Here is an 18,404-nt window from a genome sequence, read left to right as displayed (position 1 = left end):
TAAGTCAAAGTTATCGGGCAGTATGCCTAAATAACTAAATGCTTATAGTGTACATGTTTAAAGTATGGCCCTAGAACTAACTTGAATATGCTGACGCAGCTGACAATCGGATTGTTTGAAATCTGCTGATAACCCTAATCTATTATAAACATCAATCGTTTTGAGTAGTGGATCATTGGCACCCAAATCCAAATTTACTTGTAAACGATCCATTCTCATGGAGATTCCTGGACTGATTTCGCTTCTGAAACTTCTTATTTCAATTCAAGAACTGATTCTCATTCTGGAGTAGTGATGGGTGAATAAATTGTTGTTTGGGAGTCGGATCGATCCGACTCCGGTACCCCTCGGGGTCGAACTCGGAGTTGCTCCGGACTGTTTAGCGGGGGGGGGGGGGGTTGCGCACGGGAAAATGTTCGGGCTCATCGACTCCGAGTCCGGATCAGCCCGAATCAGTCAGGATCAGTCCGTAGGAGTCCGGATCGATGACGTTGCTATTGCTAAATCGATGACGTTGCAATTGCTAATTCCCAAAATTGACTGTCCATGTTCGTTTGACCATTGACTTTCAAGTAAGGCAGGGGCCTCCAAACTTTTCAGCTCGTGGGCCGCATTGCTTCAAAAATAACTATATTGAGGGCTATTAGACGCTACCTTTAACTGATGAGTGACCGTTTAAATCTCGTTTTTATAACAAAATACTAATAATACTTGTACAGCTTCGTGTTACTAAAGCTTGATTTTTGTCTAGGAAAAGTAAAAAATATAATTTTATTTAAAAAGTCAAAATAACGTAATATTTTATTTTAACTCTGGTAAAGTCATCGTGGGCCGCATTGTAAGCTCTTGAGGGCCGTATTTTGGAGACCCCTGAAGTAAGGTTTCGGATATGTACGAAAAGTTTTAACAATTTACACGAACTGATCTGGACTGATCCGGACTGATCCAGACTGATCCGGACTGATCCAGATTGATTCGGACTGATCCGAACTGATCCGGAGTCAAATCCGGTTATGATCCGGAGTCGGAGTCATATTTTACGCACCGGAGCCGGAGTTGATTTATGACTCCGCTCCGGATTACCCATCACTATTCTGGAGTCAATTCAGATCCCGTTACCGAATCAAATTGCGATTCCCAGGTCGATTCCGATTCCCGAGCCGATTCCGATTCCAGAATTGATTCCGGAGCCAATACAGGAATCGTTTCCGGAATTGATTGCGAACACGGAATCGAAATCGGGTAGGTCCGATTCCGAGCACCCACTACTAGTATGTACGATGCGTCTCCGGATTTCGCTGCTGATGTCGTTGTCCAAAGTAACGGCCGTCCCAAGATAGCAAAACTCTTCTACCACCTTGAGATTTTCGTCGTCAATACATGGCCTCCCACTTAGGTCCTAACACGGACTGAGCCTCCGGCAAGCAGGTACGACGACGAAAACGAAGCATTGATTCTCAGTCCAATTCTTGCTGCTGGAGCAAACTGGATGCTGGATGTGCATTTCGTGTTTTATAATTAATGGAACAAACAACATGAAAATAGGATTGTGGAAAGCGATTGCTTTATTGAAAATTCTACTCTCGGAATTGGTCACATAATTTTGTAAGTCCCTTTCCAAACTCTCTTTCTCTCTCTCTCTCTCTCTCTCTCTCTCTCTCTCTCTCTCTCTCTCTCTCTCTCTCTCTCTCTCTCTCTCTCTCTCTCTCTCTCTCTCTCTCTCTCTCTCTCTCTCTCTCTCTCTCTCTCTCTTTCTCTCTCTTTCTCTCTCTTTCTCTCTCTTTCTCTCTTTCTCTCTTTCGCTCTTTCTCTCTCTCTCTCTCTCTCGCTCTCTCTCTCGGAGGGAGAGATCCCTTCCTTCCTCAGTTCAGTCCGGGACACAGTGATTCCTAGTGAATGAGCAGTGAGCTCAGTAGTTCCCACTCGCTGGTCTAATATTAATGTTCTGGTAAGAAAATTTGTTAGACCAAATGTCACATTGTTCTACTACATCAGTACTCAGTGGATAAACGGCTGTAACATTTTTAATTTTTATATCGTGTGATTACAACGAAAAAAAATGACAGTGAAAATTATTATGACTCCACTCCATGCGTCGGCTCATGGCTGCGACCATGCGTGAGCGCGAAGTTTTTTTTTTTTTTTTTTTCAAACTATTTTTGCGTGAAAAAAGCTTGAGTGATTATGCTATTTGTTGTTGTTGAGTACTACCAAAAATCAATGACCAAAGTGATAATAGCATCATCTTGCAAGCTTTGTATAGCCGTTGTCCACTGTGAAAAAGTGGCGCCATTTCGAATCGAAAGGCATCCACAGTAAATGATGGAGTTTTGCTAGTAAAAGTTTGTTTGTAACCCACTCCATAGCCCACTCCTTCCCCCCTTAGAAATCGAGCCGAATCGACCAGGCATCGCGCATGGAGACGCCCGGTTTGCGCACGGTCACGACGTCACCGTCCCGCTCGAGATGCAACCGACCGCTGGCAGCGCCGGACGCGTCAGTGTAGAGCGTGGCCGCCGTCGGCTGCTTGCCGAGCCCGGCGATAACCACCCGCTCGAGCCACGTGTCCGTCTTGTAGCTGGCTGTCGTGTCGATTTTCCTGCAAGCAGCACAAAACAAAAGAGCGATACGAATGATTTAATAAAATGGTTCATAAAACGGTGGGACGTTACGCCAAGTGACCATCCCGTTCGGAGCATGGAAAAGGAGCTTACCGGCTGCTGAGGACACCGTCACGGAATTCAAACTCCAGGTACAGGTAGTGACCGTGCCGGTACTCGTAGCTCTCCTCGTCGTCGATGTAGAGTGTGCCCTTGGCCCGGCCCTCCCGGTCCAGCGCCACCGTCAGCGTGTACGGATCGTGGCGCATCAGCGTGGACGCCCGGCGGATCCGCTCCTTGGTCGGGATGATGGTGCCGCCGCGCTGGAACACCGGCACCTTGTAGCTGTCGACCGGGATCGCCTCCACGCCGGTGCCGGTGTGCTTTTGCTGCGTGTCCCAATCGTACCACCAGTCGCCCTGGCCGTCCGCCCGCACCGGGAAGTACACGTCGCGGCTGCGCTGCTGCTTCTGGTCGAGCACGGGCGCGACCAGCAGCTGGTCGCCGAGCAGGTACTGATGGTCGATCGCGAACGCGTTCACGTCCGCCGGATAGTGGGCGAGCAGCGGCCGCATGATCGGCAGGCCGCGCCGCTCGTGCTCGTAGAACGCGGTGTACCAGAACGGCAGCAGCCGGTAGCGCTTCCGGATCGCGTCCCGTATCACGAGCCGCACGTCCTCCGGGAACAGCCACGGTTCGCGCCGCTTCGTGTCGATGTGGGCGTGCGAGCGGAAGAACGGCTGGAACGCGCCCGTTTGATACCAGCGCGAGAACAGCTCGCCGTCCGGGTTGCCGAAGAAGCCGCCGACGTCCGCACCGCAGAAGCTGATGCCGGCGACCGCCAGCGACAGGCACATCTTGATCGAGGCCTGCAGGTGGCCCCACTCGGCCATGTTGTCGCCGGTCCAGACCGCCGCGTACCGCTGGCTGCCGGCAAAGTGCGACCGGGTCAGAATGAACGGACGCAGGCGCCCTTCGCCCCGCCGCAGCAACCCGTCGAACGTGGCGACCAGCTGCATGTGCCCGTACAGGTTGTGCACGTCCCGGTGCTCCAGCCCGCCGTGGTGCAGGTTGTCCTTCAGCATCGTCACCTCCGGCCCGTTAAAGACGGACGGCTCGTTCATGTCGTTCCAGATGCCGACCGTGTCCGCCTGCTCGCGGAAGTTCGTCAGCAGATACTGGTCGGCGTAGTGGCGCCGGGCGTCCGGGTTGAAGAAGTCCACATAGCTGGCCGAGCCGGGCCAGCACCAGCCTTCGTAGTCGCCGCCATCCTTGTTCTTCACGTACAGGCCCTTGTCGGTGCACTCGTTGTGGAAGAAGTAGCCGCCGTCCCGCTTGATGTGCGGATCGATGATGATCGTCAGGTGGCGCCCGAGCCCGGTCAGGTTGCGGATCATCTCGACCGGATGGGGGAACTTGTGATGGTCCCAGGTGAAGTACCGCTTGCCGTCCGTGTACTCGATGTCCAGCCACATCGTGTCCATCGGGATGTCGTACTCGTCGAACTTGGCCGACACCATCTCCACGTCCCGCTCGTCGTTGTAGTTCCAGCGGCACTGGTGGTACGCGATCGCGTACAGCTGCGGCAGCGGCCCCTTCCCGGTCAGTTCCGTGTACTGGCGGAACGCATCGATCGGGCCGGGCCCGAGCAGCACAAACACGTCCATGATGCCGCTCTCCGAGATGAAGTTGGCGGCCGGCGGTTCCGTCTGGCTGTTCCACGACACCAGGTTCACCAGCGACGACACCACGTCCGTGTCCCGGTTCGCGCTGAAAACGTCCACCCACGTTTCGGCCGCGTTCAGCCAGAAGACGCCGGCCGTCGCCGTCTCGCCATGCCCGTACACCACCGGCACCGAGCCGTACAGCGCCATCCCGTTGTTCAGCTCGTACTCGAACACGTCCAGATTGTACAGCCGGTACGGATCCGTGCCCTTGGTGGCGGTGTGCCGCAGCGCAAACGAGTCCGCATGCTCCGGCACGCCGAACAGCACCTTCGCCTGCGGGAAGGTAAAGTCGAGCGCCAGCCCCTCCGGGCCCTTCGGCTTCGAGTCGTGGTGCGATTTAAAGTTTTCCTCCCACGCGCCCGGATCGTCGTCGGCCGGTGCGGCCGGCTCAGCCTGCTGCTCACCGCCGTCCTCCTTCTGCTCGCCGCGGTCGGCCGCCGCCTCCTCCTGCAGCTGCTGCTCGGTCTTTGGTTCCGGTTTGCGGCGCAAATGCTCGAACCGCATCATGCCCTTGCCGTTGGCCGTCACCACCAGCCTGCCCTGCTGGAAGAAGTCCACCTTGAAGGGGGCGACCTGGATGGCTGCCTTCACGTCGGGCGCCTCGCCGCACGCCACCATGATCAGCGTGCCGGACGTGCTCTCCACCTTGGTCGATGCGTACTGCGGCTCCTGGACGAGCGCCTCCTGCACCCGGTACCGCACGCTCAGCGGCTCCCGCTCGTCCACCTGCATGTGGAACGAGCCGGCCCCCTTCAGGCAGGCCAGCTTCAGCACGTACTCATGCCGGGTGCGCTGGTGCACGAGCGTCAGCGTAATGTACTGCTTGAACTGCTGCAGGGACTGGGGCAGCACCTCGAACTCGCTCGTCTGCGGTTCCAGTGAGCGCAGCCGGCTGCATAGAACGCACACACACACACACATGGAACAGTAAACGGGATGTAAGAAATCAGGGGGATTACACACACATAGAGATAGAGGGGACAGAGGGTTTTTCAACACTTACCGACAAAAGCTGCTCTGCTCGCAGGTTTTGAAATTGTTTCGATCGACACTTGCGACCGACGCGAACAGACAGAGGGCCACCAGCAGCAACATTCCCTGCCCGGCGGCGGCCATTCTGCTTTCCGCTACGCTGCTTCCTAGCCCTAGCCGCTGGGCGTCTCGCGAGGTAAACAAACTGTAAGAAAAGTCCCTTTTTTCGCGTCGCACTACCACCGCTTTTCGATGGACCACGACGATACCGAATTTACTGATCAATTGCTCGGCCAAGGACACCACCGGACTGGTCCGGATCGATGATATCGGTTGTGTGTGCAGGGATGTGTACTCCAGGCCCCGTTCAACTCCAGAGCCAAAGGCTATTCCGAATGTCGACTCAAAACTGTCCAACAGTACGCGATACACGTCAGATTGTAGGGCTGACAGGTGCAAGGTCGACTTTTATACACACGTACAGGCAACCTCCAACATACGCTATTAATGCGAATCGGAGGCAATAGCGTAAGGTCCGTGTCTGTGCTCCATCGCATGCGATTTTATCGCACGTGCTGTCAAACGCTTTTTCGTATAATATTGCGATTATTTGGATGATTTTAATAATATAACGATTATGAAAAATTAAGTTGAGATTGTTCCTACAAAACACCACACATTTAGTTTGACAGATAAAATCGGATGCGGCGTCCGACGAAATCAAAATTTTTTGATTCCGTCGTACGACGAAATCGCACGTCCGACGTTATCTGTCAAATTCCATATAAAATTTTGACAGGCCTTCCGATAAAATCGCATCCGATGGAGCACAGACACGGGCCTAAGGCAGTGGTCAGAACTTCGAAGCATACGATTTTGTCGCAAGCTTTTGTATGGGATTTGACGTTAATGACAGCACTTGCGAATCTGCCGCATGCGTACAGTCTTTCCCCTAGTTACGCGAATACAGGCGGTCCCAGAGATACACGGTTGATGGGGACTAAAAACGAACGCAAAATACCGCATACCTCGAATTTCCGCTTAACTTGGTAAACTATGCATGATTAACACTTTGAATGCCAGACCATTTTTGTTTATATTTCGCGGGTTAGAAAACTCACATTATATCTAAAATAATTATCGCAGCACTATACCCAAGCGCCACAGATTAAGCTTAAACGACTGGAAAATTGAATATCCATAGAAAAAAAATGAAAGCTCCACAGCTTCGTTGGTTTGATCAATAGATGGCGTATTACAACTCATCATTATATTGCTATCCTTTTCTTGCAATGTGTTTCGACAAGTTGCATTTTATTATGACCTATATAGCCTTCTAACTTTCTGAGCAAAAATCTATATAAATGGTCGTGTGGTTAGATACGTGGGTATCAACACCAATGACCATTGCTCAAATCTCAATTGCTTCAGTGCTGGTGGTTTCCGTTGGAGTTTAGTATTTAAACAATCGTATCGCCGTTCTAGTTCTAGCGATGCATAACTTCAATGCAAAACCATACAACAGTACAGAGGAAATGAGAAAGCTCTCCTCCAAGCGATGAAGCTCAACTGGTTGGGGTATCCCACCAACAGATAGCGCCACCAGCTTTTTTGCTATTTTTAGAATACATGAGTCGTTTGGCGTCTGCTAAACGAAGTCTTTCTATATTCCGTTTAGGTAGAGAACTTGAGTCGTTTAGAAGCCGTTTAGTGGTCGTTTAGTGGATTTGTGGCACTTGGGAAATAACCAGTTTCTTTTCTTAATTTTTTTTTCGATGGCATAACAATTGGTACACCTTATGGCGTATATTGGGGAATACCTGTATACCGCCCATAGTTTGGATGTTTACGCAAAACAGGTTTTTTTCTATAACTAGTCGAACCATTGACAAAATGAACTAACAGCAAATTGTTCTAGGAGTATGTTCCTCCATGCTTTATTTAAAATGCAACTGCATGAAAAATTTCAAAAAAGAATTTCATGCATAATTTTCAATGCGCACAAAGCACAACAAACCAAACCTGTCGACAAAATCGACAGCACACGACAGATGGCATGTTGTTTATCTCGCTCATGCTCACACGTTCCATGCCGGCTTGACAGTAAACAGCTGACGTACAGCAATTCTGGGAATAGTTGTTCCAAGGGTGTCGAACCCGCTCCCATCGGAAGCAAGAAGTAAGCATTAACTATTTTTATCATACAATTTTAGATGTTATACAAACTTATTTCATTCTACTTCATTTTACGTTAAAAGCAAGTAATTTAAGAAAGTTTTCGCTGTATAATAAAAGTTGGGAGAAAAATGATTTTTTTTTTGCAATTATTATGAGAAGTTCTGTGCGTCGAAAGCGGTGTCAACAATTTATCCTTTTTTTCTAAAACGCTTCGATAAGCTTCGAAAAATAATCTCGCAGTTTTACACTGATTATTTTCATTTTTTTCCACACTACAGCAGCGCCGAAGCACTACAAAGCGAGTCAAGCAAACCGGTCAATGTTAACCTAACCCGTACGTCAACCCGCGCCGTACGGCTTATCCGTGGCGTTTTGCAGCCCCCGACACGACTGTGTATTGGTTTCGATGACGTTTTTGCCACATAAATAATCCCGTACCGTTTCGCATAGAGCAAAAGTGTCCGTGCTTCACTCCCCCAGCCGCGCCGAACGCAGACCTCCCGTGTGTTTGCGTGTTTTTGTGGCTGTTTTTTAACCCAAGGACGGTGCCGGATGAAGGAACCGGAGGTGGACGGGGGTCCGGGCCCGACCGACCCGGGCCAGGAGGAACCGTCGATGGCGACGCGAGAGGTGCAAACGCAGCAGACGGAGATAGCGGCTTCGATCGTAAGAGCAGCGTCATCAGCAGCGCGCCTCCTGACGTGGGCCCCCCGATCACTGACAACATTCTTCTCCCCTCCTCTTCCCACCGACAGGTTCGGTCCAGCTTGGCCGAGATTGAGACGCAGGCCTCCGGCATGCTGAACCATCTGGAGTACGTGCGGGCAGGGCAGAAGCAAGCGCAACCGCAGCCGCAACCGCAACCGCAACCGCCACAGCCGCCCACGTCACAGCAGCGGCGCGACTCGTCAGAAGAGTCGTCCGGGTCGGCGTCTGCCGCGTCCGGGGTGTACGGGCTGGAGCTGGCCCGGAAGCCGCACGCCGAGGTGCTGGCCTCGCTGGAGCATCTGCTCGCCACCCTGCTGCCGGAGGAGGATGGCGGCACCGACCAGCAGGAGTTTGTGCTGCCGCCGCTCGACGAAGCGTCCCACCTGGCGATACTGCAGCATTCGACCGCCGCCTACCTCGGGGCGCTCGAGCGGCACCAGCTGGCCCGGGTCGTCTCGCGGCTCGCCACCGACACGGCCCGGTGGCTCGGGGGGCTGTTCAAGTTTGCCGACTGCCACACGAACTACTGCCGGGACGAGGCGGAGTGTACGCTGCAGGCGATACGGCTCGCCCTGATCCAGCAGCAGGGCGAGGCGAGGGCCGACGCGCGACCGCCCACCGCCGCCCACACGATCTATCTGGCTGACCTGGCCCAGCTGTACACGGTGCAGCATGCCTGTCGGTACCTGGGCCTGCCGCTGTCCTGCATTCGGGTCGTGCCGTGCCAGCGGGCCGAGGACGCACCGGACGGGTGCGGCGGCCGGATGGACCTGCAGCAGCTCGACAGCATGCTCACGATGGATGAGGCGGCCGGGCGGCAGCCGCTGCTGCTGTTCGCGACCGTCGGCAGCCCGCTCACCGGCGTATCGGACGATCTGCTCGCGCTCAGCACAATCTGCGCCGCCCAGCGCATGTGGCTGCACTGCCAGGGGCTCGGGCTGGCCGGGCTCGCCCTCACCGCCACGTGGATGGGCAAGGTACGTTTCGCTAGGTGCACACAAATTAGGCGTTTTTTTTAACAAACAACGGGGTTCGGGTCCCTTTTTTCCTCTCTTCCTTAGTCGAAACGTATGCCCAACTCATTCACGCTCAGCCTTAACAGCTGGCTCGGGCTGACCGGCGTACCGTCCGTGCTGGTACACAAACCGAGCACGATTACCGCCAAACCGAGCACCGTCTTCGACAGCGACCCGATCCTGTCCAATCGGGTGTCCTGTCTGAGCGTTTGGGCGGTGCTGCAAGCGCTTGGCGCTGACACCGTGATCGAGCGCATCTTTTCCGCGTTCGACTCGTGCCAGGCGCTCGGCAAGATATTGCTGCAATTCGAGGGAATTAATGTGCTGGTATGTTGTTACCTGTTGTTCGTCTAGTAGATGTGTTAATTGCGGTTTTTGTCTTTTTTTATTACGCACACACACAGAGTAAAGTGGCGTCTCACGACTCCAGCGACCAGTATCGATACTATCTTGAAGGTGCTGCCAATTACAATGTAAGTAATAATTCATAACGAAAACATAACGAATTATCCATTTGATGGATTCCTTTATTTTTTATAACTAATTTAGTGTTCCATTATATGCTCCTGTTGAATTTCACTATTGGAAACACTTTTTGGGGGGTTTCCATAGAATTTCGCTTTTATGCTCAAGTGCTCGATCCTGTGCAATAGCGTAATGTAGAATAGTTGAACAATGGAATACTTAATTCAAAAATGCGACTGGAATGGAACTATGAAGGTTTGCAATCATTTCTAGAAAACATTCAAATAATTAGGAGATTTGTTCAAAATAATTATGGATTTTTGCAACCGGATTTGGAACACCGTTTCATCGAACAACATGATCTTTGATCTATTTTGAGGTACATTTAGTGGTACAGGCAGGCCTTGAGCGACAACGGTTGTTGAGCCAAAGGAGAAGAAAAAAATATATAAATTACCGTACACTATTTACTGGTGGACATGCAAACCTTTGATCCTATTCAACTATTGCTTCTACGCTGAAACATTTTCTCCATTATTTCAACGTTTTCAGAGTAAAAAAAACGTGAACAAATGAAGATGATTTACGAACAAGGAGACTTGTTAATGTAAGACAGAACGGCGATGGATATTAACAACATATTTAAAAGCCAAATGTAGCGGATCTCTAAAAAACTAAACGATACCCAATATAAGCGCCTGCTGTGCTTATTGATTTCATTTTTATCTGTTTTATTAATATGTTCACTTATGAAAACGAAAAAAAATCCTCTGGATGTTGTTATAACCCTAGTATAAATCACCGCCAAGGTAGTTTTTGAACTTCTATTTTTTAATAACTTTTGATAGAAAAGTCGTACAGACTTGACATTCATAGAATACCTGGAAAATAGGCTTTATACTACTTCGTCCAAAACAATATGATATTTTTAAATATTTTTTTTTCTTTCGATTTGTACCCCATAGCAGTCTGCGACCGCCTACACGGGGAGGATCACGCATTTTGTATGTTTGCAGTTTGTATGCAGTTTTGTGGATTAAAAAGCTAATAACTTTTGATCTGCTTGTCGTTTTGGCATGAATTTGTTTATCAAAGCTGTATCTTCTTGTTGTTTATCTTAAGATATTTTTTTATGAAATTTTGAAACGAAATATTCCATTCATCTTTCCTCAAAAAAATACGACCACCTACACGAGTAAGCCAAGCATTTTGTATGGGAATTTGAAGCATTGGGGATTGTAAAATTTCTAGATATCATTTTAAAAACAAACTTGTCTTAAAGTTGCGTTATGTTGGCAGCTAACGAATATGGTATAGTCAAAATATTTCAAATAAGCTGTTTCTATTTTATTTTGTAATTTAAAATACCTTATATCGTTGATCAGTGTCTTTAAAAAAATATGTTTGCTATTTTTTAGTTTTTAGTAATTTCATATTACTTTAAACGAATGTTAAATGAACTTTTCGGCCAAATTTTTGATAACGTTATTTTTATTAAAAAGTTAATATTTAAAAAAAAATAAATTTAAAAAAAGATGGGCGGTCTGGTGGTACAGTCGTCAACTTGTCCGACTTAAAAACATGACCGTCATGGGTTCAAGCCCCAAATAGACCTTGCCCTCATACGTAGGACTGACTATCCTGCTATGGTTAACAATCAGTCACTGAAAGCCAAGTTCACTTTACCAGTGGGTACAGGCAGACCTTGACCGACAACGGTTGTTGTGCCAAAGAAGAAGGAGATTAAAAAAAATGCATAACAAAGAGGTTTTCGCCAAATGCATTATCATTCGTCAACGTTATTGTATTATGAACAGCTGGTATTAACATTATCGCTTTATTTAATTCTTCTTATTCTTTTTGGCGTAACGTCCTATGCGGCATGCCTACCTATACAGGCTTTAACTCATTACCACGTAGCCGGATAGTCAAACTTTGCTACGAGAGGACGGCCCATTCTAGGCATGAACCCATGATGGGACTTTTATTGAGTTGTCACACGATTTAACAACATACCTGTCGTGGTTTCAAGCATAGTAGGGACTGCCACCCGTAGCCTGTAAAAAATCACAAAAACATTTAAAAAAAACTCTAAAGCCTGTATAGGCCAGTATGACGACGTAAGTTGTTTGGCAAACCAAAAAAGATCGCGCTGATTTTCAAAAATACTATACCTTAGTCGTAAGCTAACACCATAACGCAAATTTATGACAACTTCCATTTCAAAATGTTGTCTAGAGCGAAAATTATAAGCTTTAAAATTATATCCGCAATACGTGAAACTACCATATAAAATGTTTGACTTACTCGAGTAGATGGTCGTAGAAATACGTAATATTTTTTACAGAGTACAAAATGAATAGAAAAACAAATTTAAAATTACATAAAAAATTTTTTTTAGTTAAGCAACAAGAAGATGCAGCTTTGATAAAATATTGAGGTAAATACGACAAGCAGATCAAAAGTTATTAGCTTTTGAAACCACAAAACTACAATCCCACATACAAAATGTATGGTACTGCTCGGGTAGGCGGTAGTAGAAATACGGTGTAATTTTTTTTGGCATAAAATAATTAAATAGAAAAACAATTTTCAACTTCTAAATTTTTTTTAGTTCAACAATAAGAAGATGCAGCTTTGGTAAAAAATTCATGCAAATTTGACGAGCAAATCAAAATATTTTAGCTCTTAAATCACCAAAACTGCAATCTCTCATACAACATGTATGGTCCTACCCGGGTAGGCGGTCATAGAACAACGTGTATTTTTTTTTTGTCATAGACACTACGGTTAACGTGTACAACAATTGTTCTTAGAAACTGGCGTTCTAACCATAAAAAGCAAATTTTTGCGCTCGCTATTAACTTATTTTGCGCGGTTGTCTCGCTATTGATGCCTATGTACACACACAAAACATCGCCTTAGCATCTGTTACCAAGTAATCAAAGTATTTTGATAGCTAACTAATATACGTTTTTTCTCGATAATTTGATCGTTAAGGGTTTTTACCATCCCTAGAATATCCAAATCCAAATTATGTTTGCGGCATGGGAGGAGGGGGTTATCAAGAAGCGATATAGCTCTTGCTTTGTTGTTTTGAACAGGCGAATGAGGCCAATTGGCTAAAAGTCTCTATAAAAATAAAGAAAAAAATGTTGTTTTGATTGATTATACAAAATAATAGGAATTATTGATTTTGAACCTCGCTTGGATGACTTTATTTCAGCAAAACAACATTATCACCAATCACATTGCTTGATAGCATTTACCACTTATTTCGTTTCTTAAATTTGTAATGTAATTAGCTAAGTGTAAAAATACAATTTCGATCGTTTACTAAATTTGACCCTTTGCCTTAAAAGATTGCCGACCCCTGGATTAAATCCACCATCTGGGCCCGGTGTTGTACAACATTTTCAGACGATTTTTTGTAAATTGTATGGAAAATGAAATCAATACTAAAAAACTGGTTTATTATTTGAACATAGACCTGTTTGGAAAAATACTAAAATTTCCTTCAAATCCATTATTTTTTATTTTGAATACTACGCTGAAAATGGTCGGACCTTGAAACTTAATTGAATAATTGTGTGTGTTTTTTAGAAAAGTTTAATTAATTGTATAGGGCAAAGTACGTGAAGACAAATAAATGATTCACTATTTAGCGAGTGGTCAGTAGGTGTGCTGTTTATTTTACGCAAACGCTTCGACTAGTTTCTAGCTTTCGTAATGCTTGATTGCTAGATAAATGTTGCTGTTTTCGCTGTGAAATAAGCGATTGATTCAGCGACCGCTTAATTTTACTGGTTTGTAATACCGTTTACTGTTACAGCAATATTTTGTTTATCTTGTAAAAGCAACTCATCATGGAAAAGATTTAAAAGGTTTATTCTATCGTAACTAATCATTTCCGTTTTTACTCTTAGATGCTGTTCGACCATAGTATACCGGTGCTACTGTTCCAGTTCGATGGCCACACGGATACGCGCAACCGAACGGAATCGGAATCTGACCAGGCCCCAGCCAAGGCGACCACAACGACTTCAACCACGGCAGCGCCAGAATCGGCCGACGAACCGAAACCGGCACACCAAACCGTGGAGAAAAACCCCTCGAATGCGCAGTATTACGACCGGCTCAACAGCTGGCTCGGTCAGATACTGCTGCGCGACTGTGGCCAGCTCAGCCTGGAAATGATCGAGCACGAGCAGCACGGCATCTGCATCCGCTACTGCCCGTTCGTGCCCGGGTACGGCGATCAGGTGCCCCGGCTAACGCCCGACCAGCTGGTCACGTTTGCCGGCTGCATCGAGACGCAGATCGAGATACTGCACTCGACCATCCGGCACCGGGCCCGGTTTCAGCAGCTGGTGGCGGCGAGTGGCGTCCTGCGGCTGATTGAGCTGCACGACTGGGCCGGCCTCGGCGGCGTCTACTACGTGCCGGAGGGCTGGGAGACGCTCCTCACCGACCAGGCGAAGGGTGAGCTGAACAAGCTCAACACGGCGCTGGTGGAGGCGCTGCAGGCAACCGATAGTGCATTTTCCCACGCCGAAAGCAGCGATGGGTTGATCTGTGTACGGTAGGTGTTGCCACATGTGGGGCTGAAGCGTGTGCGTGGAAGCTTTGCAAGTATAAGGCATGTCTTGTTCTTCTTCTTCTCCTCAGCTTCGGCATGGTGACGAGCGAGACGGATGTTGAGGAGCTGCTGGAGCTGGTCGTGCAGACGGCGCGCGTCGTGCAGGAGAACTCCAAAATTCTCGACACGATGTCGGAAATCCTGAAGAAGGGTATCGAGGCGGCAACCATCGATCTGCAGCGCGAGGCGGAGGAAAAGCTGTGGCAGGAGGGCATACTGCGGCAGGTGCCGCTGGTTGGACGGGTCGTCAATTGGTGGTCCCCGCCGGCCAAGGAGACGGGCATGAAGGGTCGCAGCCTTAATCTAACGCAGGGTGTCGTCGAGAGTACGGAAAATATTTACAAGTAAGTCTGCTTTTTTTATGCCATATAGGCAATACAGGGGTTCGAATCAAATACAGGATTTTTGCGAGGCAATCCAATGTCAACAATATTTTTCATTGCTTGCAAGATGTCTTTCAACAGTTGTCAAATGTTTGCATCACAATGAAATATCAGTTCTTCCACATGATTTTCTACACGTCTCTAGCTGGATCGAGCTGTGACAGTTCTTTGTGGTGTGTTGAAAATCATGTGTAAGATCTAAAATTTTATTTTGATGCAAATACGCCATTTGACAGCTGTTGAAAAACATCTTGGTGGCGGTGAATAATGATGTGCACATTATACACATCATTATGTACGTAATGAAGTGATGGGTAAAATTGGTAAAAATCCGGAGTCGACTACGGTGTGTGTCCTATAATTTCGGAACCGACTCTGGAAGGTAGGTCCGCCCAGCATTGTTCGGTGTCGTCCGAAATTGCCCGAAGTCGTCCGGAGGCGGCTGGAGTCGCCCGGAATTGGAGTCGTTCAGAGGGACCTTCGAATCAAAGGCCTGAATACGAAGTACACGCGTAAAGTGAAAGAAAAAGTAAAAAAAAAACACAACGAAACGAAATGCCTGATTACAAGCAGATTGCACCGGACGGTTGACTCCGACCTACTCCAGACGACTCCGGACGACTCCGGATTACTCCGACCCTGCGTGGATTTCGTGGCTCCCATTTTTCCGGAGTCAGAATCGTCCTAATAAACGTCGGAGTCGGATCGGAGTCGTGGGTGTGCTCCAGACAGTACATCATTATATTTGATCCACTCGGTGGAATCTTTCAAATGGCTAGTGGAGAAGTGCAACGTTGCTATGGAGGTTTGCCAGCATATAGTGGAATTGCTCAAACGCTCATAAGAAGTTTGCAAACAGCTGTGGAGTTTTGCTTACAGTGTTTGTAGTGCTGTAGAAATTAAACTGATTCAACCATTATTTGATTCAACTCCCTGAATGGCCTCACTTTATCATTATCTATAATACCCTCTTATGTCCTCTTCCTCTCTCGCTCAGATACCATATGCAGATGACGCCGAAAACGTCGCACCAGCTGCCGGGTAACAAGGCTCCACCGGCACCGCTCGTACAAAAGGCAATCAATGCCGATCCGGACGACCGGTCGGTGCAACATTCGCGCAACGCTAGCTCCAGCAGCGAACTGTCCGGCGTCGGTGCTGGCCGCACGAGCTTGCCGGCCCGCTCCAAGTCACCCCACTCGCCGACAGCCACGCAGCCGCAGCAGCAACCGACGCCTCCTCCTCCCTCTACGGCTGCTTCTCTTTCCGTCCCGCCAGCGACGAAGCCCGTATCGCCGACTGGTACGAGCAGGGCAGCTGTGGAACCGCAGCCGACGACGCCCACGCCGGACGGTGGTGCGACAGCCGAACCATGAACCGTTACGCAGCACGACTGGAGTGGACAACACGAAACACCGTTCACCGACACCACCACCACCACCACCACCACCAATAGCGGAGTTCTCGTTTACCAAAGCTTTTCGTTTTAAACAATGTTTTTAAGTTCCGCGTTCCCCTTTCTTCTCGATCGTTCGGGATCGTTCCCACTTCTATGTCTCCCTCCCCTATGCCCTTGCTTGGAAAACCATTCCATTCTAGATCGTAATTGAAAGCAACGATAGCACGAAGGCTGAAGCTGAAAGCTCCTCGAGTTGATTTGTTTTATTTGTTTGGGATTTTTTTGTGTTTGTATTTTGTTTACAGCGATGCACACTATGCTTATCTAGTGTTAAATGTGACGGTACGAAAGTAAGTAGGTACGACTAGCACACAGAGAGGCCATGAAATGAAATATGTGCAGGGCCTTCTTCAACCCATTAACACAGGTGAGGGTTCGGTGGTTGCAGTATTCCAGAACCGATCGATCTCTCACACACTGTGTGCTTAGCTTATTGTTAACGTATTTGTTTAACATATTAGTTTTAGCGTTAAAAAAATAAACTTGCACCTTATAACACACACACATGCATACACTAATACCAATATGTATTGTAGTTTCTAAAAGCAGACACTATATAGATTAGGGCAAGCATGATACACAGAAACACAGAAGAAGAAAAACACACACACAATGCAGACAAAACAATAGAATTTTCCAATGGGAGGATGTTTTCACATTAGTTTTTTTTTCTTCCCGAGGCACAGCGTGCCGAAGGGGGGGAGGGGGGGGGATATGCTCTTTGCAGAATTAAAGGACGTAAACTTTGTAGCACATTGGATTAATCTGAATGCGTCGACGCACAGACACAACTCTTACGATCTTGTAGCAATAATAAACAAACCATACATACAAACACTGACGCGTGTTGCAGAAAACAAGCAATATACCTACGAAGATATAGAACGTTAACACAACACAAAACAGATACATTTTAGAAAAGGGTGAGGAAAATAAAAATCGAATCACTTTTTTAAGTAGCAATACAGAAAAAACAAAACCCAATAATAGTTGTTATTTATAATACCGGAAGTTGGATTACTCCTCCACGGACTCTTACTCTGTCTCTCTCTTTCTCTTTCTACCTATTTCACACTACAAACTCTCCTGCGGGAAGGAGGTTTTTCCTTCAAATTTCTACCAGAGTAAAAAAAAACAGCTCCACACTTAGCTCCGCTAAACATCCCACAAACATAGAAAATTTAGTACGAAGCAGCTACTACTTTTTTCTCACCTTCTCTCTGGATCTTTCTCTAACTATCTCCTAATCCAAATCCCCATTTTCTCACAAGCAGTTGTTTGTTATCAAGTATTTGTAAATAAAAAAAATATTGAAAAAAAAACGCACGTTGAAACTGTTTCACAGTCATATCACAGTCAGGTGACTTGAACATCCGAAAAATGGGCCTGATCGCCGACCGAAAGACGGTAACTAATGACCGGTCGGATCCGTCACATTCAATCACACGTTTATTCTTTCCATTAAAAGGTACATTTTTCTCATTAGTGCACAATTCAGTGCCTAATCAGCACAAGACAGTAGGCCTTAGACAGTGCCAAAATTTAGGCTTATTCAAGCAAGCAGGGTGGAACGGAAAAAACGTTGTAATGTGAGCAAATAGCTATAGATAAAACAAAATTGTGTGAACTGATGAATTAAGGAGGTTTGAATCCTTACTGTACATGCCGTACTCGCAGGCCGTTGTTCCTAGAGTATCATGTGCGGCCATCTACTTTAGATCACCGTTGGATCCACCAACGTCTGCATGATCTCAGAAAGTTGCAGGATCATCGCGCTACAATTGATCGGTGCAATAACACACAATGAGTCCGAAAAGAATTCCTCTCGCAAAATATTTTACAGGGAAAGACGATTAATGACCGCATTAAAGTAATGATGTCAATTAACACGTTTTGCTAAAAATAAAGCATTACTATAGTGCAATACCAACTAAACGATTTAAACACATAAACAGATTTCAACATTATTTGACGAGTGCGTGTGCACTTAAAGTATTCGTCTATCTCACTTTTAGCGTAATATTTGTATTAATATCATTTATGTAAGTTGCACGATCAGGTTTCTGAATGCAATTAAGACTATTATTGAGTAGTTGACAAACACGCTAACTCATTTCAACATTAAAAGGGGCATATTTTCAACCCAATCGCTCTACAAGACATGTTGCAATTAATTGTTGGTTTAAATATTGCGTTCCCGGGCCACGTGGTCATGTTCCATTAAAAATTGGCTTTCAATATTTACAGTTAACTAAGC

At 47.1% G+C, this 18,404-nt stretch overlaps 2 protein-coding genes across 2 annotated transcripts; one reads left to right on the top strand and one right to left on the bottom strand.

The window, feature by feature from the left end:
* Window positions 1-2,382: 2,382 nt before the first annotated feature.
* Window positions 2,383-5,443, bottom strand: LOC121590055 (neutral alpha-glucosidase AB). Its single transcript, XM_041909422.1, has 3 exons — window positions 5,331-5,443; window positions 2,715-5,219; window positions 2,383-2,599 (listed from the first exon to the last, which is right to left on the bottom strand). The coding sequence occupies exons 1-3, from the start codon at window positions 5,441-5,443 to the stop codon at window positions 2,383-2,385; spliced, it is 2,835 nt and encodes a 944-aa protein (XP_041765356.1).
* A 1,961-nt stretch (window positions 5,444-7,404) lies between these two features.
* Window positions 7,405-16,735, top strand: LOC121587928 (pyridoxal-dependent decarboxylase domain-containing protein 1). The gene is made up of 8 exons (XM_041905294.1): window positions 7,405-7,478; window positions 7,756-8,143; window positions 8,233-9,162; window positions 9,247-9,528; window positions 9,606-9,674; window positions 13,593-14,248; window positions 14,335-14,649; window positions 15,686-16,735. Exons 2-8 carry the CDS (start codon window positions 8,030-8,032, stop codon window positions 16,062-16,064), a joined length of 2,745 nt encoding a protein of 914 aa, XP_041761228.1. The 5' UTR covers window positions 7,405-7,478; window positions 7,756-8,029; the 3' UTR covers window positions 16,065-16,735.
* Window positions 16,736-18,404: the final 1,669 nt, after the last annotated feature.

This window comes from Anopheles merus, chromosome X (genome assembly GCF_017562075.2).
Source record: "Anopheles merus strain MAF chromosome X, AmerM5.1, whole genome shotgun sequence".
Lineage (NCBI taxonomy): Eukaryota > Metazoa > Arthropoda > Insecta > Diptera > Culicidae > Anopheles > Anopheles merus.
The sequence above is the reverse complement of the archived record's forward strand: the minus strand, read 5'-3'. Positions and strand labels throughout refer to the sequence as shown.